This window comes from Podarcis filfolensis (assembly GCF_964270895.1).
Source record: "Podarcis filfolensis genome assembly, chromosome: Z".
In the NCBI taxonomy this organism is placed as follows: Eukaryota; Metazoa; Chordata; class Lepidosauria; order Squamata; family Lacertidae; genus Podarcis; species Podarcis filfolensis.
The window spans coordinates 1,206,299-1,230,027 of NC_139617.1; the positions used below are offsets into that span (position 1 = coordinate 1,206,299).

Below are 23,729 nucleotides of genomic sequence, written 5' to 3' on the forward strand. Positions count from 1 at the left end.
TGATTGGATAGTTACAGTGGTTACTGTTGCTTTGTAGTTGAGCTCTATATAAGCAGGCTGGCTGAACCCTTCAGTTCAGTTCTGTTCTGGCCTGTGAATAAACAAGAGCTGTTTGAAGAATTGCTGTGTTGTCTGATATGTTCACCCACAACTTAACACTAATGATGCCATTGATCCATAAAATGAAATCAATAAAACAGTACAAAATGAAAATGTGATTTTTTTCTTACCTGCGCTGATGATAGTCATTGGTTGGATGGGGGCACAGGGTCCTCTTCCATCATCACAATCAGCTTGGCTCCCAGAGAGCTCCGTAGGCCCCACAGATGTCCGGGCTTGGCTCCAGGCAGCGGCGAGGCCTCCGAGAGCTCGGACAACTTACTTTCGGGTTACAATTGTTCATAACCTGAAAAAAATGTAAGTTGAAGCGTTCGTAACCCAAGGTACCACTGTACTAAAGGCTTTACCTGAGCTTTAGGAGAAAAATAATTTTTAAAGAAAAAAGGAGGGAAAAGAAGTCCTGAAGCCTCTCAGGCCTGTTGTGGGTGGAAGGCAGGAGTTGGCTGCCTTGTGATTTCAAAAACACATCTGTGTTCCTTCATTGAGTATAAATATTTCAATACAAGATAAAGCACCTCTCTAAAATGCTGCATACAAACACACACCAATATTAAGAAGAGATAAAAAGGAGAAATGAAGAAGTGAAATAAGGCAGTGGAAACTTAATACACTATTTTACAAAAACGCCAAAGGGGTTGTCCTCTTTACCCATACTTCTGTTGACAGTTTCTTTGAACCTAAGCTGTTTTTTCTCTGATGGCTCCATTCATCGACTTCTGATATTGGCCTATCTTTCCAGTTTCATATAATAACAGTTTGTTCTATTTCTTCCCCTCCTTTCCACCTGAAGGAACCCAGGACAGTGTAGCATAAAATACAAATGCAAAGAAAATAATTATTTTGTCTATTACATAAACTCTTATTTTCTGACATCTTTCTGCTGAAAGAACCCTTGGTGAAAAAGGGTGGACGTATGAGATGATAAAACTGAGTTGATATGATTGCATGCTTAATCACAAAAATGGACAGTTTTACTCCCTATAAAGGGGGAGGGGGGACGTTCTTACAGATTCTGCAGATATCATAAAGCAAGGGAAATGTGTAAAATACAAAGCATTATGCATAGTACTAATGCATTCCTTTAAAATAAATAAAAAGAAATTAAAAATATTGTCCTTCATGAGAGCTGGATAACTTGCTTTGTTTCTTTTCTGGCTTCAAGCATACATTGCAGGCGACAGCTTAGTCAGCTGCATAACTAACAAAAAATACACCGTATCTCACATTGTCCAACCACATTGTTGGTTTGTATACTAACCAACTCATATATGACTGATGCAAATCATTGGACAATTTATTCCTGTTCCACTTCAGTTTGTTTGCATTTGGCTTTCACTTGCCAGAAGCCTCTTTTCTTTATGTAGGAAAGTGAGTCTTCCTCCGGATTCCCAATAGTTTTGGTTAGTGCACATTAATAGGAATTAAGTGTGAGAGGCATGTAACTTTTTAGTGGATTGTAGCTGAACCAGTTAATCCCCCCCCAAGGGGATATTAGCAAAATCAGGTGGCAATTGAGATTGTTCCTCAAAATTCCCTAGTTCTTGTGCCTTCCCTTCCCTTCCCTAAGAGATATGGTAAATAAACATTGCAGTCTAGTAGGTGAACTGTGGTTTGGCGACCGCTGAACTATGGTTTGATGCTGGCACTCCTCACCTCCCCCTTTGCTGGTTAGTGGCACCTGTGGTTTCTTGTAGCATCTGAATTGACACAAGCCTTATTATTACCATAGAATCATAGAATCATAGAGTTGGAAGAGACCACAAGGGCCATCGAGTCCAACCCCCTGCCAAGCAGGAAACACCATCAGAGCACTCCTGACATATGGTTGTCAAGCCTCTGCTTAAAGACCTCCAAAGAAGGAGACTCCACCACACTCCTTGGCAGCAAATTCCACTGTCGAACAGCTCTTACTGTCAGGAAGTTCTTCCTAATGTTTAGGTGGAATCTTCTTTCTTGTAGTTTGGATCCATTGCTCCGTGTCCGCTTCTCTGGAGCAGCAGAAAACAACCTTTCTCCCTCCTCTATGTGACATCCTTTTATATATTTGAACATGGCTATCATATCACCCCTTAACCTCCTCTTCTCCAGGCTAAACATGCCCAGCTCCCTTAGCCGTTCCTCATAAGGCATCGTTTCCAGGCCTTTGACCATTTTGGTTGCCCTCCTCTGGACACGTTCCAGTTTGTCAATGTCCTTCTTGAACTGTGGTGCCCAGAACTGGACACAGTACTCCAGGTGAGGTCTGACCAGAGCAGAATACAGTGGCACTATTACTTCCCTTGATCTAGATGCTATACTCCTATTGATGCAGCCCAGAATTGCATTGGCTTTTTTAGCTGCCGCGTCACACTGTTGGCTCATGTCAAGTTTGTGGTCAACCAAGACTCCTGGATCCTTTTCACATGTAGTGCTCTCAAGCCAGGTGTCACCCATCTTGTATTTGTGCCTCTCATTTTTTTTGCCCAAGTGCAATACTTTACATTTCTCCCTGTTAAAATTCATCTTGTTTGTTTTGGCCCAGTTCTCTAATCTGTCAAGGTCGTTTTGAAGTGTGATCCTGTCCTCTGGGGTGTTAGCCACCCCTCCCAGTTTGGTGTCATCTGCAAATTTGATCAGGATGCCCTTGAGTCCATCATCCAAGTCGTTGATAAAGATGCTGAATAAGACCGGGCCCAAGACAGAACCCTGTGGCACCCCACTAGTCACTCTTCTCCAGGATGAAGAGGAACCATTGATGAGCACCCTTTGGGTTCGGTCAGTCAGCCAGTTACAAATCCACTGAGTGGTAGCATAGTCAAGACCGCATTTTACCAACTATTGTTTTGCTCTCAAACCGGAGTGTCAAACCAGGATCTCTAACTTCGGGTGTTTATTTTACTTAAAAGTGGATCATTTGTCAGAATAAGCTATTTTTATGAGCTAATTAAGCTTAAGCTGAAAGTGAAACCATTCATTGGAGTCTAGATCTTGGTCCAAAGTAAACAAGCTTTTTCCTGGAGAGTTCTGGATGGCTGCGCCTTAACATCTACTCCCCTGTATGTTTTAGATATCTCTTCTATATCTCTGGGGAAAGGGCTCATCAAAAGAGGCAGGTTCCATGCCTTCAACTTGGCTGGCCTGTTCCCAGTGCCTCCATTGGACTTCTCCTTCACTTTCTCTGAATCATAGAATCATAGAGTTGGAAGAGACCACAAGGGCCATCGAGTCGGCTCTTGTCACCCCATCTGGGCTGCTTTCTTTCCATCAGGGAGATGAATTAAGAGTGGCTGCATGGCAGCTGCTTCTTCCACAAGCTAGAGCTTCCAGGCTATGTCAGAACAGTCTTCTCAGCAGCCATGGTTTAGTTTGGTTTCCCTCTTTTTGAGAGATGGCTTTTAGTGGTTGTGTAGCATCAGGAAGAAATTGGGAGTGCAGAAGACAGAGGGAAGGCGGAGGGACAAGTTTGCAATCAATTTCATAAAGCTTTGCAAGAGTTTAGCTCCTAGGATTTTACATCGTCCAGAATTGTATGTTGAGTTCAGATTTCCAAACAGGTAGAACAATGCTGCTGTCCCCCTTCACCCCATTTTAAACTTTTTGCTGCCACAGCAGCAGAATTCATGAGTCTAAACATTTTAATAATGGAGATGTAAATTTAATAGTCTTCAATAATATATTCTCTGTTGGTTTCTGCATGCAAACATTATGAAATATGTATTCGTAGTGCGGGGATGATTACTCTACTTTTGATAGCATGTTTTCATCTTCCAACCCCTTTCCTTATTCCAAAGCACCTTGATATAATTTATTTATAAATCAGACATTCTCTTGATCTTTGAAACCTGGCCTCTGCAGACTTTCATGAGCTGTGTCTCCATCACTAGAGAATCTGCAATCCTGGTAAGTCCTCCCCCTTGAAGAAATTCAGTGTGGGTTTTTAATTGCCTGAAAACTCTTTCTAAACTATCTTGTATGTTCAAAAGATATTTTCGGATGATCTCAATGCATTTTTAGCTCACCATCTTATTTTATTTAATTTTGTAGTGTAATATTAATAATAAAAATGAAGAAAGATTCCTAGGGATGTCATGGCAGAAACTGCTACTGGAACAGTTTGTCCTTATATTCTCTGTGAATATAGTGTGTGCTTGTGTTTGCAGAGTAAAACAATCTCTGCTACACTGTCATTTGCTGTGGTAAGCTTAACCACATGACAGAATTTTCATGCGCATCCACAACACCCAATAACTATGGCATAGAGGTCCATCCATTGGAAATTAAATGATTGTCTAGTCTTGCACAATCTTTTTACCTAGCAGACATGTTTGAGCAGTCCCTAAGATCAAGGTTAGCTACTCTCTTGGCATCCATCTGTCTTGAGACACAATGGGGTGCGCCTTCGGGGGTGAAGTCAAACTTCTGCATTAGCAGCACCAAAGTGAGCTCTTTGGGGTGCAAGCTTGGGCTGTGTGTCTGGAGGTCCTGGGGTGCCCAGACGACAAACCCCCCCTCTCAGCCTCACTGATGTGGTCCAAAGGGAATCAGAGCAAGACGTTGGGCACCAGCTTGGCTGCAGGAGTTGCCAGAAGGAGGTGTACAAGGCGCCTTCCAACCCTCTTAGGGACTCCACTCTGGATTTGTGTAGGGTTTACTCCTTAGCCTTTTCTTCTCCCAAATATGTCCCACAAGGCAATGGAGGTTTAGGGTCAGAGTTTTCCTTCTCCTAGATGGGCTACTTCCCAGGTGGATGAGCCCCACCTGCCCCTCACTCCCCCCTACAGCATGTGCAGAAACTGCCATCTTCACTGTTGGACCCACTCAAGGTCTTGTCCACTCCAGCTGCTGGAGCCTGTTTTTGCATGCATGCAGGGTGTGTGTGTGTGTGTGTGTAATAATATATATTCCACAAAATATTATAAAGAGGTGTCTTTATAATATTATAACAAAAGAATGACAAAAGAATAACAGCAATGTCCCTTGGGGGTTCTCCTGTAGGTTTCGGCCACGCTATAGATTCTTTCAATTGATTCAAACTCCAGAGCGATATCACGAAGCATTTCATTAATTCTGTAAAAGCTTCCCATAAATTTGATTCTTGAGAAGTGCTCCAGTGCTCCACAGATACAGATGTTAAATCAGCGGTCTCTATCCTGTGCATTCCTCAACAGTAATTTGATGTCTGCCTGCATTATTTTGATTAATTTGATTGCAGACTAGTTTTTCAGGCTGAGCTCCATAGCTTTGTTTGCTGCTATCATGACATCTGCAACTGTTTGGATACATTCGGATGTGAGGTTTTTGCACAATCTTGGGGCAACTCCTTCCAGAGTGGCTAACACTGTTGCATCAAGTGACTTTTCTTCTCATTCTGAATTATTTTTGCCAATCCTTTGAGGCTGTGCTGCCATAGTGGGACTGCCATATTCCTGTTCCAGCGGTTCTCCGCTGGTCTGAGAAAGAGTAAAAAACCAATCGTCCAGTGTGTTGTTATTTTGCAGTTTTCGGCTTCTACAGTGCATAGCCCGGGGGGGGGGGTGCGTGACACTAACACAGTTTGAAGCAAATGATTTAATTAAAGCAGACTGTGCTTCTAATTGCCTTCAGGGTGAAGGGGAGTCATGGTTTAAGATGCCCTTTTCACTCCGTGATGTCACCACTCCCCTTTAATGGTTTCCAGTTTTGATTTCTTTTTCTCCTTGTGTGGTTCTGCAGATGCACCTTCGGAAGGCCTTGGAGATGTATCTATACATTGCCTGAAACTGGTTTAAAGTTAAAGTTGCAAGAGCGATTTTAGAATTTCCAATTAGGCAATGTATTCCCGCAAATTCCTGCCCCGTTCGCCACCAGCATTACACATGTCAATCAAGCCACCTAATGGATGCCTGGTGCTGCCTCGCCTTGCAGCGCACCCACCAGCCTTGGGGGTGGGGTTTGCTTGTTAGTTTTGCCCAGTTCTCCAAATCGATTCTGTCTTCTGTGGCTTCAGCTATCCCCCTCAGTTTGGTGTCGCTTACAGATTTGGTGAGCGTGTATTCAAGTCATGTATAAAGATGTTGGACAACAACAGGTCCAGGACAGAACCCTGCGGCACCCCATTTGCCATTTCCCTTGAGGACGACAAATAACCACTCTTTGGGTTTTGGTCAGTCAACCAGCTACAAATCCACCTAACTGTGGCATTTCCTAGCCTCTCTGCAAGAGTATCATGGGGAACTTTGCCAAAAGTATTAAAGCAAGAAACTCTTGTTTTTTAGCCTGTAATTTATAGGCAGTTATTCCTTTCAGCTTCCTAAGTTACTTAATGCAAGGCTCTGGCTGCTGTTGCAAGCTCTGCCGCAAAGGCTCCCGTAACTCGCTCTCTCTTCAGCCATAATTTGAGCAAGGGGCCATGGGCAGTAGAGGGAGGAGACATAAAACCTTATGCTTTTGAAACTTTAATATATATATAGATATATATATTTAATATTTCATGTGAATCATTTTCATGCCTGCTGCATCCATTTCCCCCTCCCCCTCATTCCCAGGGTGGCAGAATAGAAAGCTGTTACTCCAAACATGGTTAGTGACCTGTGAACCGCGAGGGCTGTTTGTGACTTTGCCATCACTTTATTAAGGGTGCCCTCGAGAGCTGAGGAGCCCTGGAGCAGTGCGGCTATTTAGCACTAGAAAGAATATAAGCCTCCCCTCTTTCAACGTGTTCCTTTTATGTCCTGGTGGGTAGATACATTTTGTGTATCCTGAGCAGGGAAGTTCTGCATGAATCTGGGTGCAGAATTATACAACTGGGCCAAAATCTATGAGAAATGGCCCAGAATAAAATTTAAGATACTAACTGATGCAAAAGAAAGAGGGGGGTTTGCCCTGCCGGACTTAAAATTGTATTATGAATCAGCGGCTTTTTGCTGGCTGAAAAACTGGCTGCTTCTTGAAAACACAGACATTTTGGATTTGGAAGGGTTCAATAACAGATTTGGCTGGCATGCATATATATGGTATGACAAGGTTAAAATCCATCAAGGTTTCAAAAACCATATTGTTAGGAAAGCATTATATAATGTTTGGATTCGGTATAAAGACTTGCTGGAAAATAAAACCCCTAGGTGGTTGTCACCAATGGAAGCTAAGGAAGTGAAAAAACTCAATATGGAATCCAAATGGCCAAAATATTGGGAAATTATAGAGCATGAGGAGGGAAAAGAGTTATGAGAAATTGAAGTCTAAAGTAAGAGACTGGCTTCATTACTACCAGATAAATGAAGTCTTCAAACAGGACAGGAAAATTGGCTTCCAGGTGGAGAGGTCAAAATTAGAAACAGAGCTTTTGGAACCCAATACTAAGAATCTGTCAAGAATGTATAACTTGCTGTTGAAATGGAATACACAGGATGAGATGGTTAAATCAGCTATGATTAAATGGGCACAAGACATTGGTCATGACATTATGTTTGCTGACTGGGAACAGTTATGGACCACCGGTATAAAGTTTACGGCATGTAATGCCTTAAGAGAGAATATTATGAAAATGATTTATAGGTGGTACATGACCCCAGTCAAGCTTGCAAAAATCTATCATACGCCCAATAATAAATGTTGGAAATGTAAGGAAACGGAAGGTACTTTCTACCACCTTTGGTGGACGTGCCCAAGGATCAAGGTCTTCTGGGAAATGATTTATAATGAAATGAAAAAGGTGCTTAAATGCACTTTCGTGAAGAAACCAGAGGCCTTTCTCCTGGGCATGGTAGGCCAATTGGTGTCAAGGAAAGATAGGACGTTTTTTATGTATGCGACAACAGCAGCAAGAGTTCTTTTAGCAAAGTATTGGAAGACACAAGAGCTACCCACGCTGGAAGAATGGCAGACAAAGGTGATAGACTATATGGGACTGGCTGAGATGACTGGCAGAATCCACGACCAAGGGAAAGAGACGGTGGAAGAAGATTGGAAGAAATTTAAAGTTTATCTTAAGAACTGCTGTAAAATTACTGAGTGTTAAAATGTCATGGGTAATGCAAAATAGAATTGCAGTGACAAACAATTGGATAAGAGAAAAAGGACTAAAGAAAGTGAATTGTAAGTAATTGAAATTAGGGGTTGCTGGGAAACTTTAAAATAGGGATGCAGAAAAGGGAGGTATGGGGAAGTCGTTGAAACAAGGTTTAAGAAAAAGAGGTTAAGAAATTATACGTGTTTATATGTTTGTTTGTTTATGTATTGTTTTGTATTGTCTTTAATAGGTGTTGGAAAATTAATAAAAAATTATATATAAAAAAACAAAATCTATGAGAAATGTGCATGTGCTTTTTCCATCCAGAGGTTTGTGGGGGGTTCCATAGGGAGGATGCAGAAGGCTTCACTTGCTTCAGTTTGACTCAATTTAATGTGCTTACTTCCTGCTGAATGTCACAAGGGACCTCAAAGCAGTTTACATATAAAAATAGAATAAATCATAAAATTACAAATCACAGAATGCAGTTAAGGTATCAAAAAAACTTCCAGCAACATCAATATCAACAGGTGCAAAAACTGTTCTATAAAAGCAAATGGGCTCAAGGCTGGAAAACAGTCTTAACGATGGACACCATAAGCTGGAAAGAAGCAAGGAAATTTCCATAGAGGAATGAACTCCCAATAAGCATCCAGAAGGACGGTGTTCTAGAATTGGGGGCTACTGCCATGCCAGAGCCATTGGGTTCTTCTTCTCCTTCATCTCTGTACGTAGGCTGCCTGAATTAATAGACCCTTATGAGCCAACTGTTCAGCCTCAAGTGAGAGCCCCAGGGTGAGAGCCTTTGGGCTAGGCACCAGCTTTACACGGGAACTGGGAAGGTGGGAGGAGGAGAAGAAACAGTTCTTCTGAATCAACCCACTTGGCACACATGTGACCCTTGCTTGGCAGGAGCTGCTGGTCCAATATGGCTCAACAGAAAGGGAAGAGGTCATGGCAGCAGTTGGATGTTGTGATCTGGCTCCATTAATGTAACTAGGGCAGCATTCATGTGACTCTTTCTCCAATCTGTGTGAAGATGCCAGGTAGACCCCAAAGGCGATATTACCTAATATTGATCTGCTAAAATGATGTTAAATGCTCTTTTTTAAAATGCAAAATGCTAAATTTCCATAAAGGGACAGCTTTCTAAAATATTACTCTTTCATTAAATGTGTAATAAATGCATAAGCATATGTCTGTGGTTCCATGTTAAAAATTAAAATGATGCTTTAACCTAGGATAGAGTATAGCATTTCAATTTAGTAAAAAAATAATGCAGAATTTAAAAACTCTATGTTAACTAGAGAGGATTCAGCATATTTAACAGCAACATTATTAAAATGGCTCCAAGTTACAAGAAAGGAGTTTTTGACTAAACATTTGGAAAAACTTTCTGACAGTAAGAGCTGTTCAGCAGTGGAACGGTCTCCCTCCGAAGGTGATGGACTCTTCTATCTTGGAGGTTTTTAAGCAGAGGTCATGGAGGCATTAGCTGAGTTTCCTGCATTGCAGGGGGTGGACTAGATGACCCCTGGGATCCCTTCCAACTCTACACTTCTATGATTCTATTATTCTAAAAATGACCACAATACCCTATTGGTCAGCAAAAAAAGAAAGGAAAAAGCAAAGCCACATAGCTGTTAAACCATCTGTGTTGGACCACATTGGCATATATTAAATGTACACTGGAAAGGAAAGGTCTCCTGTCCTCCAAACATGCTTCAGTAATGCTCTGATTTATCTTCTGTCTAGGGAGAGTTGCTAGTTGGGTAGGCAGGGGGTGTGAAAGTATTTCCAGTTGGGGAGAGTTTCTTCAAGGTTGCTTTTGATTTGCTGTCAACATGGATTCTATAGTTGAAGACCCTCCTCTTAGAAGAAGACCCACCTCTCACTCTCCTGTTTCTGCTTTCTGGAAAAGGGTTCACTGACCCCTCCTCCTTTCTTTCTTTTTTTCCAGAAGCCTTTGAAATTGTAGTGCGGCATGCGAGAAACTACACCAACTCCATGTTCAGAAACTATTATCGCAATATAGCTGCCAGAGCTTTTAAATTTGTGGGGGAGTTTTTTACGGACATATCCTTGTACATCCTGGGCTCAGACATCAACGTCAATGACATGATAAATGAATTCTTTGACAGCTTGTTCCCATTGGTCTACCCGCGCCTGGTGAACCCGGGCTCACCGGATCCTTCACTGGAAATGACCGAGTGCCTCCGACTTGCCCGGCGAGACCTGAAGGTGTTTGGGAACTTTCCCAAAATCATGATGACGCAGGTGTCCAAGTCTCTCCAGGTGACGCGAGTCTTCCTCCAGGCACTCAACCTTGGCATTGAGGTGGTGAACACCACCGACCACTTGAAGTTCAGCAAGGACTGTGGGAGGGCCCTGCTGAAGATGTGGTACTGTGCCCATTGCCAAGACCTTATGATGGTGAAGCCATGTGCTGGGCTCTGTGGCTCTGTGCTGCAGGGGTGCCTGGCCAGCCTGGTGGAGATAGACAGCTATTGGCAGGAGTACCTCCGTTCTCTGGAAGGGCTGACGAGAGGCATGAGGGGCATCTACAACATGGAGCATGTGCTTCTCAGTCTCTTCTCCTTGATACAAGATGCCATCACATACATGCAGAAGAATGCTGGGAAGCTGTCAGTGACGGTGAGTTCTCCTTCCAGTTTTTACAGACCATTTGCTCTGCAGTCGGAAGCATTTCTGCTCCTGAATACCAGTGGCTAGGAGCCGCAGGAGGGCAGCTCAGGGCCAGTTTGCTGGCTGGCCATTGGGAGAGCAGGATGCTGGGCCAGGTATTCCACTGGCCTGATCCAGTGGGCTCTTCTTATGTTTCTATTGTTTATTTCTTTGAGAGAGCAGTGGAAGAGGGGTGAGGGGAAAGAAAGATATCATACAGAAGCAACTACATGTGAACATGTGCAATAGAGCTCAGCAACAGCTTAGGAAAATCCTAGATCCCAAATCAGGCTGATCCAGGGTTTGCTTGAAATGGGTTGAGGCATTCCTGGGTTGGATGCACCTGGAAAGATCTGGCACTGTCAAAGTGGGTGGCTGTTTCAAACCCTAATTAAACATGCAGTTGTGGGAGGGGGGATAAGGAGATGCAGGCAGATACTCTTGCCCGTCCTTTCCCCCCTTCCTCGCTGCCGCCTGCATAGTACCCCCAAAGTCGTGGAACTTCCTCCATGCAGAGGTGTGTCTGGCACCATGAATGCTGAAGATGTGCCTCTTTACCCTATTTTCAGGGCCCACCTTGTTTCAAGTTGCTTTGGACTGTTTCTGATACTGTGTTTTAATTATTGTAACCTGCCCTAGTACCTTGGGGCGAAGGAAGGGGAAATGATAAACAAACAAACAAAAATATTAAATTAGGATTTAAAACATGATGTACTTTGGTGTATTATAGAACTGTAATGATGTCCATAAAAACCAACTGCCTTCTGGGCGGTTTTTGTTATTACTATTATGTATTAAATAGTGAGGAGCAAAGGGTGGTTTACAGTATAAAAACACAAAATGCATAACATAGTAAACACAACAATACAACCCTCCCACAGTTTATAAGGCCTGGGAGAAGAGGAATGCTTTTGCCTGACAACTAAAGATATGTAATGAAGGCACCAGGTGAGCCTCCCTGGGGAGAGCATTGCACAAACAAGGAGCCACCACAGAAAAGGCCCGTTCTCATGTTGCCACTCTCCGGACCTCTCATGGAGAGGGCACATGAAGAAGGGCCTCAGAAGATGATCTCAGGGTCCAGGAAGGTCAATATGGGGAGAGGCAGTCCTTGAGGAATTGTAGTCCTGAGCTGTTTAAGGCTCAGCACTTTGAACTGGGTCCAGAAACTATTTGGCAGTCAGTGCAGATGGGCCAGGATTCGCATTATATACTCAGACTATCTTGCCCCAGGGAGCAACCTGAATGCTAAATTTTGCAGCATCTGAAGTTTCCAAACCATCTTCAGAGGCAGTCTCTTGTTGCAGTAATCTAATCTAGAGGTTACCAGAGCATAGACAACTGTAGCTCTGCTACAGAGGGCCTCAGTCTTACCTGAATTGAGCTTGTTGGTTCTCATCCAGTCCATTACCAAGGCAAGGCAACAGTCCAACTCATTGAGTGCCACACCTGAAGAAAAGCAGAGCTGTGTGTCAACAGCATATTGCTGACAACGTACTCCAAAATTCCAGATGATCCCACTCAGCAGTTTCATTTGGAAGTTGAACAGCTTGGGGGATAAACTGAACCCTGAGGAACCCTGAAAGCACTTCCCAAGTGACTCCCTCTGCAGTGTCCATCCAAGTAGGACTGGAACCAGTGCAAAGCGGTGCCACCCACCCGCAACTCAGACAGATGTTCCGGTTTATGGTGGAACAGGTGGTTTATGGTATTGAAAGCCTCTGAGAGGTCAAGGAGAATTAACAAGGACACATTTCCCCTGCCTCTCTCTCAACAGAGGTCATCATACAAGTTGACCAAAGCAGTTTCTATGCAAAAACCAGGCCTAAACCCCAACTGAAATGGATCTAGAAAATCACTTTCCTGCAAGAGTGCCTGGATATGGCCAAGGATTCTTGTGAGAATTTCACAAAAAAAGATTTCTGGATAAGACTGCAGCATATGTGCAAAGAAGCAAAGTGCTACATCTAGATATATTTGTTCATAATTCCATATTTCTAAACCAACTGATTGTGGGGGATATTCCCTAACAGACCTAATTGTAAATGAAGTTAACATCAGATTGCAAAAAAGGTATTGCAAAAATACCTGCATTCTGATTCCTCCCCAGTATATCTTTAGAAAATGCCCCCCCACCGAACCTCACGCTCTGGAGGAAGGAACAGACACAAGTGTACATGAGAAGAATGGGAGGGTCCCTCCTCACTCCTTCACTCAAGTTTTTTCAGGTGAACAGATGTCAGATTTGCTTGCAGACCAGCCTTGCCAGTGATGTTTAAGGTGCACCTCTGGCAAATGCTGCTGATGACCAGTGTAAAATGAGAGAGGCTTCCTTTTCCTCTCCTTGAAATTCACTTTGCATTGACCAGCCTGGGGATATGGGGTCTTGATGATGGCTAACTCTCATACAACAACAACATGGGGCTGGATCCAGTGTTCTCTGTTCATTCGCACAAGGACTTTTGCACTAGAGGATGGGTGAGTTTGAATGTTGCACAACAGAGGAATCCAGTGCAACAGTTGTGCTAGTGGACACTCGTTGCCCAGGCAATTGAGGTGCAGTCTGTTATGCAACAGTGTTATGAGCAATCTGCTTGTTCGTTTGTTTGTGCAGCAACTTCCTGCTGGCACAAAACATTTCACCGTTGGAATGAATGTGCAGTTGATTTGCAACTTGTGTGATTGCAGCTTTACGCAGCTTTTTGGTGGCCAGTCAGCTGAAATCACACAAATTAAATGCACACAAGGTGTGTTAAATGCACATAAGCTCTCAGACTTGCTTACTGGGGTCTGAGAGGTTCACAGAACCTGGCAAGCAAGGCACAGAACAAAGCTCACTTGGCATGTCAGCTTCAGAAAAGGTGGAGATGGTTATGTGAGGTTGTTCTGGCTATATCCACAACTTTGTGTGCAATCCCTGGAATGTAACCCTGTGCATGATGCATGTCAACTGTCCCACTAAATGACTTTAACTTACTGCTCCATTGGCTACAATCTATAGATTTCTTTTCTTTTTTAAAAATTCCATCAATATAATAACAAGAAAATGGAAAGAAACATTGGCAGCTCATGTCAACAATTAAAATAATATACCAATCCTGAATTATATATCTTAATGCAGTTCGTCCATATGTACAAATAGGCATCTAAATGAGATTGATGGTCGTCAGATCCATATTTAAAAATTTGTGCATCCCTACAACAATATTTGACTTAGCCTGAGTGCTTTAGAATGACCTCCCTTCCAGTTGAGCAATGTGTTGTCAGAATTAATTATCTGTGCTGATTGTTCTTCTTCCCCATTGCATTCCCAGGAAGTCCCATGAGTATTTGCAAGCAAGAAATACTCAGTTTGCAGTCTGGAACTGATGGATTTAGGAGGAAGGGTCAATTCTGACCACTAGACATGCTGGCTGGCAGGAACTGTCTAGAATCCAGATGCTGCTATAAGCTGCTCTGAGTCAAGCATAGAGTATTGTGGGATTGGCAGAGAAATAGCTTTGGGTTGGTAAGAATGCTGCTGTAGATGCAAGATGCAAAAAGGGCCTGGAGAGCTTTATTTGGGGCTGGGAGAAAGAGGAACAGCACTTGCAGTTTGAAAGGAATGAAGTCATAAAGTGTGATGAAGGATTTCTGCCTTACAGAAGCTCTCTAATTGCAGGGAACTAGCTGACAAGGTGAGGGGAGGGGTGCTGCGGGGAGGAAGGGCAGGTGATTTTAAACAAATGGCTTTTTCTGTTCTGGGGTTAATAACTCGTGAACAATTTACTGGTACATTAAAGGTAAACAAAGATTCAAATGGATAACTGGAGGAGAACCTTGATTAAAGCACTTGCGAATAAAGGTGTTCAGCATTTCATTTGCTACTCACAGCACCAATTTCGCTGAAGTATCTGGGAGAGAAAAGGCTGCAGGTGACTTCAACATCCATGCTGAGGGTGCCTCAGTTCTCTCGCTCAGGAGTTCATGGCCTCCGCGGCAATAATGGGCCTGTCTCAGGTGGTCATTGGTCCAACATTGGTCTGGAAATAGAGGGTGACCATCACCTCATTATCATGGTCAGAACACTTTATGGTGAGGTTTGGAATTGCAGCGATGATTCTCCCCTGCAAAGGCAGTTATGATGGTCCACTCCCAGAGACTGATGGAAACTGATGGATTCCTGACTGTTCTGTGGGATTTTCCAGATGATAGAGCAGGTGATCCTGTTGAGCAGTAGCATAGCTAAGGGGCGGGCGGGGAGGGCGCTTACCTTGGGGACGGGTTTACTGCCCAAGAGCCTGGTGGACTGCTCCCACAATCAGCATGGCCCGGGGCTTGGCTCCCAGGGCGCTGGGCTGCTGCGTCCACCCCCAGCCCCCAGAGGGCAGCTAGGAAAGATGCAACTACCCTGTGCTGGTCCCACGGGGCCTGCAGTGTGCCTGAGCCACACATCCCTCCTGGGAGTTACGCAGTGGCTCGGGCACTCTGCCTGAGAAGGCAGCATGGGACTGGCCTCCGCCCACAGCCTTCCCCTCAGCTGCCCTCCAGCAGGAGTCAGGAGAGTGCCTGTGAGTGACTGGAGGGTGCCAGAGCCGCTGTGCTGCATCACTCGCAGGGGCCCTTCAGCTGTAGGGTGACCCACAGGAACACAGGGGCTCGGGCCCCAGCCCTGTGCTGCTTTTGCGGGCAGCGCTGGGCCAGCCAAGCACACTGCATCTCATTCAGTGTCCCTATGGGAGGGACACAGTTCTGGCAGCATGCCCTGACCTGGCTCACCCTGCCCTGTGGGTGGCTCCCCCCCCCCCACGTGGGTGGCACACATGCCCTGGGCAAGCACCTTCCCTAGGTGCCTGAGCGGTTTGCCATGCTGCTGCTGTGGAGGCCCTAGTTTCCCCATGGAATGGTGAGTCTCATGGGGCCATTGACATGATCGCTTCTGAGTGCCCCCTTCAGTGCTGTGGGTCTGTTTTGTTCCTCCATGTGCTGAGGAGCTGTGGTTCTCAGACCACAGACCGGTTGGAGCGTAAGTGAGGAAATGAGATTCAGGCTCATAATCAGGTCTATCATGGTAGTGAGGGCAGCAAAGAGATTCCATGTTTCTGCCTCCATTGCATCTTTGAGGACCCGTCCAGCGGAGTTCTGTGTAGTCCAGAGGTTGGTTACTCTTGTAAGAACTCTGCTTAAGGGTCATTTCCCTGCCATTGTCATTCTTGCATCATTTCTCACCCCTCCTAGTGCAAGAGCACTATGGGATGCGGAGGAGAGGCCCCCTGCTGTGCCTTTGTTCAGGAGCTGCTCTGTGGGTGTAATGGGATGCTAAATGGTTTCTGCAGCTTCCCCTGCTGATCTATCCATGATTAGGCTTGCAAGCCAACAGCTGACATTCAAGGTTACAAATGCAGGCTTTTAAAGTTATTTACATTTTCCACCATTTTTACCCTCTCTTATGAGTCTTCTCCATCACACACACACACACACACACACACACACACACACACCCTGCCCACCCTCAAGTTCCTCCCTGGTAGTTGTTTTTTATCCTTTAAAGACAATTTCACTTGGCAGAGCTGGTTGAGGAAAGCAGCCTCTATAGTAGGAAAAGAGCAGAGATTTTAAAAATGCCTTCAGCATCAACCATGGCTTGAGAACTTGACAGGATTTGGTTTGCTGGCAGATGTTTTGGACTGCAGTTCCCATCAGCAGCCTGCCATGCTGCTTATAGATCATAGAATCATAGAATCATAGAATCATAGAATCATAGAGTTGGAAGAGACCACAAGGGCCATCGAGTCCAACTCCCTGCCAAGCAGGAAACACCATCAGAGCACTCCTGACATATGGTTGTCAAGCCTCTGCTTGACAATGAGAGTTGATGAGAGTTGTAGTCCAAAACACCTGGACTTAGGAAAAGCTGGTTTCCTGTCTAACCAGATTCCCTCTGAAGTTGGTAGCATCTTGTAGCTGCCCATCCATTCCATTTTTTGTGTCCCCCCCCTGCACCTGTCATTCCTCCATTGACTTAGATTGTAACCTCCCCAGAGCAGGGGCCTGCCTACTTGCTCATTTGAATGGTTATGATTTCCATCATACACATTCAAGGTGTTGAATAAAGCACAGGTTGTCAGGTGTGGGGCAGGTAAATGTGGCAAAATGGTGTGGTGGGTCAAATTAGGCACTCTTGTGGGCTTGCGTTCACCCAGAGGGTCAGAGGTTCCCCATGGCTGCCTTAGAGCAATGTGGTTGACTGAGGTTTTCAACCTGAGACCTTCAATCTAGCAGTACAGATTTATATTACAATGAAAGGATACTAAATAGGTTCAAGGTGTTGTTGATGGTGCATGAAGCCTATGTAGCTTGTACCAGGCTACTCAAATCAACCCCTGTACTCTGCAGGTGAGGGCTTCCTGCAGATACTATATTATCAGGAGGTTCATACTGTAGAATATTGGTAGGAATCGGGCCTCTGATGCTGTAGCTCCTGCCCCTTTGGAGTTCCCTCCCCCTGAGTATTAGACAGGTCCTGTCTCCATTCTGTTTTCAGGGTCTGCTGAAGACCTTCCTCCTTCAACAAGTCTTTTAAGCTGAGATCTTCCCTGGGCTGCATCTGCACTGGAATTGCTCTTAAGCAATTCATCACTTACTGTTTGCTGCCCTGGGAGGAAGAGCTTGACATAAATAAATTGGATGTGTAGATCTGCTCTTCACTAGTGGTCCCAGGGCAGGTTATGGCAATTGCAGAAGAAAGAGAATGCCAGCATCTACAGCATAGAATGGTCTGCAGCAGACAAACCAGCAAATCACTGCTGAGACTGTCTCACCGCCACTGTAACAGATGGGGCTATATTGAAGATATGAGGGGTGAGCCAGAGGCTGGCGTGTGGCTGCCTCATTACAGAGTTCCCTCCAAGTGGCGAAAGCGAGTGAAAGGAAATTCTCTCGCACCCTCTTACTGTGCCTTCCATCCTGTTTTATCCCTAATGCTTTCAATCAATTTTTAAATTGACATTCATGGAGGCAAGGAGGATAACTAACTTTTTACGCCTGGTTATGTTTCTGTTAGAGCTATTTCACACTCCGATGTCGAAAAGGAGAAGAGAAAACATCAGGCTGTGGCAGAGGGAGAGAAGGGAAGCAGGGCCGTTCCATTGGCTCTGTTGAGACAGCAGTAGCACCTTTCAACTCCCCCCGTGGTGGATATCACCAATTGAGGTGCTGACAACGAAAAAAGTAAACATGGAAGGGGAAAGAGTAACATATGAGGATATTACCAGGAAAACAGACCAAGGGATAAAGCTCAAACCATATGACCAAATTGAAAAGATGCTAACAGGGTGGCTGCAATATCACCAGATTAGTGACTTATTAAATGAAGACAAAAAGAGAAATGGGTTTAAAGACAAAAAATCAAAATTCCAAATCGAGTTAATAGAGTGTAAAGGTAAAACCTTATCTAGAATATATAGTCTGTTGCTTGAATGGTATACAAAAGACGAAGAAGTAAAGGAATCAATGATAAAATGGGTGATCGATATTGGGCATAACATCGAATTGGAAGCGTGGAAAAGACTATGGAAGGAGGGTTTGAGATTTACAGGATGTATGGCTTTAAAGGAAAACGTTTTAAAAATGATGTATAGATGGCAGTTGACGACAGTAAAATTAGCTAAAATGTATAGAAAAAGAGAAAGAAAATGTTGGAAATGCAAAAAGGTAGATGGGGATTATTTTCATATGTGGTGGACCTGTGATAAGGTTAAAAAAATTTGGGAATCAATTTATAATGAACTCAAAAAAATATTTAGGTATACTTTCCCCAAAAGACCGGAAGCGTGTCTGTTAGATTTAATAGGAACGGAAATCAAAATGGGAGACCAAAATCTGTTCATGTATGCTACGGCCGCCGCAAGAACCCTCCTGACCCAAAGATGGAAATCACAAGACATACCAACCATCCAGGAGTGGCAGGTGAAGTTGACAGAAGACGCAGAACTTGCCAAATTGTCAGGGAGGATCCGGGACCAGGAAGATCAAAGATACCAAAATAATAGGAGTAAATTTATTGAATATTTAAAGGAGAATTGTAAAGAGGTCAAGACACTAGCAGGATTGACATAATACCTTCAGTGTATAACAGTATTATTGTGAGAATGATGTGCGCGATAGAAAGGGGTTAAATATACCAATTGTAGGGAGGGAGGGGAGTCGCGACTCGGCAGAGTCAAAGGGAATGTATGGCATTAATATGTTTTGTTGGAAAAGAATATGTAAGGAAAACAATAAAAATTTACTTGGGAAAAAGAAAGAAAGAAAAATGTTGCCAGTCCTTTGCAAACTCTAGCTCTGTCTGCCAACTGTGTAAAAATCTCCTTCTTCAGGCTGCAACTTGTGCATTGTTTAGTAGGTCATTCCTAGGGCATCCTTGATGTGAGCTGCACTGACTCTGCTCCCAAGGGAACTACTAGGTTAAAACCTGGCTAATTACTTTGTTAGCAGGTCTGCAGAGAATGAAGCCAAAAGTAACCTTCCTTAGCACAATGAAGCTCTCTTGTCTCTCTTTGCAGTGTGTGTGTGTGTGTGTGTGTGTGTGTGTTTTTCTCTCTCTGTGTGTAGTCAAGACATAGCATTACATACTTTCTGGTCAAAAGATTCTAGAGAATGGGTATCATTCATTTATATTTTCTTTTCTTTTCCCACATCCCCATGAGTGAAATGGCTCCAAAGTTCCCCGCAAATAAATTGAAGTGAAATAAAAATGAGTTATAGCAATAAAAGCAGGATTTGCAGTAATCCACGGCAGCAGAATCACATGCAGGCTGCTGACCGGATTTCAGAATGATGTGTATTGATTGAAGCCAAATGAATTAACTCCCCGCTTCTTAAGGGCTCCATTATTCATCTCTTAATTTCTTTTCTACTACCCATTAATAAACTTGCTGGGCCCAAAGCCCTGCAACGAGAGTGTGCTGTCGGGAATGCTTCGCCCTGCCCTAGTCCAAGGAGTCCCTTGGTAACTTGAGCTCCATCTGCATTATGCATTTGAAGCTGTATCATGCCACTTTAGAACAACTACAGTTTTCCTCAAAGAGTCCTGGGAAGTGTAGTTCATTAAGGGCACTGAGAGTTCTCTGGAGGCCCCATTCCCATCACTGAGCTACAATTCCCAGAGCAGTTTAACAACCCAGCCTCTCTTTCCAGGAAACTCTGTAAATTGATGCTCAGGGTGGGGTAGGGTGCAGGAATAGGGGCCTCCTGACAATTCTCAGCACCCACAACAAACCACAGTGCCCTGAATTCATTGGGGGAAGCCACAACTGTTTAAAGTGGTATGATACTGATATAAATGTATTTTGTGCAGATGGGGCCTTGTTATGACTGCTTTTGACTCTGTTAACATAGGAAGAATATTTGGGCAGATGCTTGTACCTGGAACTCTATGGCTGAATGATGCCACCAAGTGAGGTGGTTTACCTGCCTGCCCTGTTGGTTGCACCAGCCCTTGCCAGCCTTGTCTCCTCCATGTCTTCTTCAGCTACAGCTCCCAACAGCCCTGCTGGTGGGAGTTGTAGTCCAACAACTTCTGGAAGCTGCCAGGTTGGTGACGGCTGGGTGGTTGACCGTTGACTTCCAGAATCTTTCCTGATCCTTCTAACTGGATCCAGGGCCTTCTGCCTGCAGAACTGTGGGAACGTTTATATAATTTAGCAGAGTTTAAACGATCCCCTGTTTGAGTTTATGCAGCGACAAGCTGGTTGCTAACTCGTTTGAGTCCTATCAATAATTATACCTTCCTGGTTGATAATCCCTTTCTGTCCCTCTTAAAGAAACTACTTTACTATCAGATTCATTCAGGTTGACAGAGTTGTTCCTGAAGGCAGGCTTAGGTTACATAACAGATAAACTATATACTAGATAGCAGTGAGTCACGAGAGGACTGCATCCGAGTAGTTACCAGTTACCACTCCTTGCAGCAGCCGACCAGCTGACAAAACTGCCTGCACACAGAGGCAGTCAGTCCTCTCAGAATGTTGGACTTGACTGACAGCTTTATATTCCACAAGAACATGGGGTATACCAGCTGAGTCATGGGTCTTCCCCATAACAAGATGGCAGTTGCTTGGTTTGCAGCTTACTTAAAGGGGTCCCATGTGCCATGATGTTCAGCAGTCATTTATGCTGGCTGGTCTTTCTATCCTAAATCAATTTTCACCCCTAGTTCCCTGTCCCTCCCAACATCAGTTGTGGAAATGAGACTTTTAGGCACTCACTTAGAGAGGAGTGCATCAGTGCTGGTGACATTAATTCGTGGAAGGATTCACTTTTACTGGGCTGTTTTGCCATCCTGTTTATTTACTCCTTGGCTGCATATTCCAGATATATTGACCCATGTTTGCCGGTAGATAAGTTTTAATCTTACTTTTGGTGGTAGCAATTAATCTTCTCTCCCTGCCCCCCATCTCCTGCTTGAATAGGAATGCACTTCTCGTGAACAACTTTGTCTGCTTCAAGAAGTGTTGCCTTTCTGCTATTTTTATTGGCGTGAGAATTGGAAAGAGATCCTTGCCGCACAAGATGGCCACCATCTTGGATGGCTTTAAAGGAGAATTGCGCAAATTCATGGAGGAAGAGAAAGCTACCAGTGGCTACCAACCCTGACTGCAGTGTTCTGCCTCCACTGCCAAGAGACAGCACTCCTCTGAATACCAGCTGAAGGGAGAGAGTGCTGGAAGTGTTGGGATGCAATTCATCTTGCACTGCATGGGAAAGTAGATAGGAGAGAGGAGCCTCCAGATTTCCCAGACTATCATTTCTTTCCTAACCTGTGCTGACCTTCACTCGGGTGCTAGATTGACTCTAGGGTTGCTGACCTCCTTTCCTGCTTCTTGCTTTTTCATCCTGGCAGAGGAGACAAATATTATGCCTCTCCTGTTGAGGGGCAAGAGCAGGGGTAGGAAACCCAAGGCCCAGGGGCTGGATGCGGCCCAATCGCCTTCTCAGTCCGGCCTGCGGACGGTCCGGGAATCAGAGTGTTTTTACATGAGTAGAATGTGACCTTTTATTTAAAATGCATCTCTGGCTCATTTGTGGGGCATAGGAATTCGTTCATCCCCCCCCAAAAAAAAATAGTCCGGCCCACCACATGGTCTGAGGGATGGTGGACCGGCCCATGGCTGAAAAAGGTTGCTAGAGCAAGCATGGCTCAAGGCACCTCCACCTTAGTTAAGCAGAGCTAGTGATCTTTCCTATTAAGTACCGTATGTACTTCCTGCGATAAACATAGCTTTTTTATTTTATTTTCCTGAAGTCAGAGTTTCAGTGTGATTATATCCAGGGTAGCTCCTCCAACAGAGATTCAGTATTAAGTTCAACATCTCCTGAACATTTTTACTCCAGGTGCTAACAGAGTGCTGCTGCAGTCCTTCTTGACAGTTTCCCCCAGGCATCTGGTTGGTCACTGAGCACAGCATGCTGGACTGGATGGGCCCCCTTTGGCCTAATTCAGCAGCTGTGCTCTTCGTTCTTTTGAAAGTGTTTGTGGTGTGACGCCCTCCCAAATCCACTTAGGTTGTGGCTGTGTGGATCTTGCACATCCCTGCATGGTAGCACTTTCAGAAGCAGGGTGCCTCTGGGTGCCGGAGGCTGGGAATCACATGCGCAAAGAGTGCTGCAGTTGAGCTCAGGTCTTGCTTGCAGGTTTCCCATAGGTACCTGCTTGGCTACTGTGGTACCTCAGGTTACAGATGCTTCAGGTTACAGACTCTGCTAACCTGGAAGTAGTACCTTGGGTTAAGAACTTTGCTTCAGGATGAGAACAGAAACCGTGCAGTGGCAGCGGGAGGCCCCATTAGCTAAAGTGGTACCTCAGGTTAAGAACAGTTTCAGGTTAAGAACGGACCTCCAGAACGAATTAAGTTCGGAACCCAAGGTACCACTGTATTATGAGAAGAGGATGCTGGACTCAGTGGGACATTGGCCTGATCCTGCCTCTTCCTATGTTCTTTCCCAACCTCTGGCTGCTTGTCCCCCAGGGGAGCAATGGTAAGAAGGTTTTTGATAGACAAAGTTTTTTTATTTTATTTTCAACCATGTCTAATCTAATCCAATTAAATATTATTGCAGAGTTAATTTAACCTGAAATGTGGATTAGGAAGTACAAAGGATGCTCATCAGATTTTCTTTCTTCATGGAGGAATTAAGTTATTTTCAAATTCAAATCCTGCATCATTGAATTGTTCTTTTTATAAAGATGTGGATCAGATTTTTGTTTTGTTATGTTGCTAAACAAAAGATTCTTCGCTTGCTGTATATCTTGTTCTTTCTGAACGTGGCAGCAAGTGCATTTCAGCTTCTGAATGGATAGATTAGATCAGGCGCCCTTTGCTGGAGAATATCCTTTGTAAATATGCATGACATCGACCCAGCTGCCATTTTCTCCTGAACATTCCAGCTAGTTCTCCTCTCCGAATTATCGTACTTTGTCAGAACTGGCAGAATTCTGGATCAGTGGATGTCTTGGCTCAAGCTTCACCAGATGCTTTGCGCCACACCTCCCAACAGCCCCAGCTTCTTGGAAATGTAAGAAATTGCTGTGGACCCCACAGAATACTCATTTCACATAAGGAAAAATGGGGTGATTAGAACCACCTTGCCCAGCCAAAATACCCCCCCCAAAACCCCACTGCTGCCCCAATTCAGGCAACACCTCCCTCCAAAACAGGCAAAACACTCCTCCAGTCCACAGTAACAAACCACCAAAGATTAAGCAAAATGCATATTCAACCCCAACCACTCACTCTACTTTTCCTTTCCTGTGAAGATAGTCTCAGCCTCATGGGAAAGAATTCAAAAGACTGGCATTTTTTATTTTAAAGAAAAATCAGGAGGGGCAGGGACCTTTGGATAACAACATATATGGGACCCAAGGACCACAGAGAGAGAAAGAACAATAATTATTGGGGTTTTCATAGGTGCGTTTAGG

General features: G+C 44.3%; 2 protein-coding genes across 4 annotated transcripts in view; both read left to right on the forward strand.

The window, feature by feature from the left end:
- KLHL13 (kelch like family member 13) overlaps positions 1-23,729 on the forward strand; it is a 1,461,558-nt gene that overhangs the window by 191,191 nt on the left and 1,246,638 nt on the right. The gene's annotated exons all lie outside the window — the stretch shown is intronic.
- GPC3 (glypican 3) overlaps positions 1-23,729 on the forward strand; it is a 236,671-nt gene that overhangs the window by 105,964 nt on the left and 106,978 nt on the right. For all 3 annotated transcript variants that reach the window (XM_083595426.1, XM_083595427.1, XM_083595428.1), the window contains one exon: positions 10,047-10,741. In XM_083595426.1, coding sequence (XP_083451552.1) covers positions 10,047-10,741 — 695 coding nt within the window. The remainder of the gene's footprint in view (positions 1-10,046; positions 10,742-23,729) is intronic.